General features: G+C 36.7%; 1 protein-coding gene across 1 annotated transcript; it reads left to right on the forward strand.

The window, feature by feature from the left end:
- Positions 1-260: 260 nt before the first annotated feature.
- LOC142163228 (uncharacterized) lies at positions 261-1,303 on the forward strand. Its single transcript, XM_075220492.1, has 2 exons — positions 261-446; positions 545-1,303. Exons 1-2 carry the CDS (start codon positions 261-263, stop codon positions 1,301-1,303), a joined length of 945 nt encoding a protein of 314 aa, XP_075076593.1.
- The last annotated feature ends 375 nt before the right edge of the window (positions 1,304-1,678 follow it).

Raw genomic sequence — 1,678 nt, forward strand, 5'->3', positions numbered from 1 at the left:
CATGGTATCAGAGCTAAGAGAATTGATCGGAGCTGTGAAACTCTGGCTTTGAGAGTTGTTCTGTTAAATCTTTGAGAGAATCTTTCAATTGTTCTTCGTCTATTTTCAAATCCCTAATTTCTGAGTAAATCGGCAATGCCTGAGATAGATATTGGCAAACGCGACATCCGTTGTATCTACAACCTTCAGATGCGCCGGGAAATGTAATAATTTCAGTTCGATTGACTGGGAGCGAGAATTATTCGGTTTGGAGCAAAGCAATGAAGATCGCATTGAGAGATAAACGAAAATTAGGGTTCATAAAAGGTACATGCACCAAGGATCAATTCACTGATGATCTAGGCGAAGATTGGAAACGTGTTAATGCCATAGTTTTAACTTGGATCATGAACACTGTCTCGCCGGAGTTAGTGAATGGGATAGTGTATGCCAGCAATGCGCATGAGGTTTGGACTGATTTACAGGATCGTTTTGATAAAATCAATGGATTGAGGATCTATAATCTTCATCGTGAAATTGCTACAGTTTCTCAAAGTACCTCTAGTATTCTGCTTATCATTCTAGTCTTAAACTGTTGTGGGATGAATATAGTGCACTTATTCTAACTCTACCTGTAATTCCCGAAACAAGAGAATTCATAACACATCTAGAACAACAAAAGCTTTTTCAATTTTTGATGGGATTAAATGATAGCTTTAGTGCCATTAAAAGTCAGATGCTACTCATGTCTCCATCACCAAGTGTGAGTCGTGCTTATGCTATGCTAATTAATAAAAAGAATCAAAGGAAAGTCTGTATGACCAATACACCTATGAATGAGGTGAATGATTCTACTGCTTTGATAAGTTCAAGAAATAATTCACAGAAGTTCAAAAGGTATGAAAATCTATACTGTGAGTTTTATAGAACCAAAGGCCACTCTAAAGATACTTTTTATAAATTGGTGGGCTATCCACCTAGTTTCAAAGGAAAGAAGAAGCAGGAGTATCGACAAGCTAATGCAACCATAGGTGATGGATTTCATGCAAAGGATAATGTGTTTCAAGCAGCCACAACTGCAGATCCTAATGTGGAAAGACAAGGAGTGCACAACTATTTTACTGATAAGCAGTATAACCAGATAATAAAGCTATTGAATCATGACAAGGGAGAAGAATTTGCAGCTAATATGACAGGTAATACTGATTCTCAATTGACTCAAACATGTGATACTCCTTGGATCATTGATATAGGAGGAACAAATCATATGACTTCAAACATTAACTTGCTGACTGATATAACTAAATTACCTAACACCAAATGAGGTAATGTTCATCTGCCAAATGGAAAAACAATACCAATTATGTACCAAGGAAAGTGTAAGATCACAGGTGGTGAATCAATTAGAATGTTCTGTGTGTGCTTGACTTCAAATACAACTTACTATCAGTCTCAAAATTAACTAAGGAATTGTTTTGCTTAGTGCTTTTCTTTCCATCATTCTGTGTATTCCAGGACCTATGCATTGGGAGAGTGAGTGAGATTGATAAAGAAAAGGATGGTCTTTACTTGTTATTACTAGATGGATCAAGTGCAAATAAGCTCAGACAACAGATTAAAGGTGTTTGGCAGAAGATGCTATATCAGACAATAATGTATGGCACAGAAGACTTGGACATGTACCAGCTAGAGTAATAAG

Source organism: Nicotiana tabacum, chromosome 8 (assembly GCF_000715075.1).
Source record: "Nicotiana tabacum cultivar K326 chromosome 8, ASM71507v2, whole genome shotgun sequence".
In the NCBI taxonomy this organism is placed as follows: Eukaryota; Viridiplantae; Streptophyta; class Magnoliopsida; order Solanales; family Solanaceae; genus Nicotiana; species Nicotiana tabacum.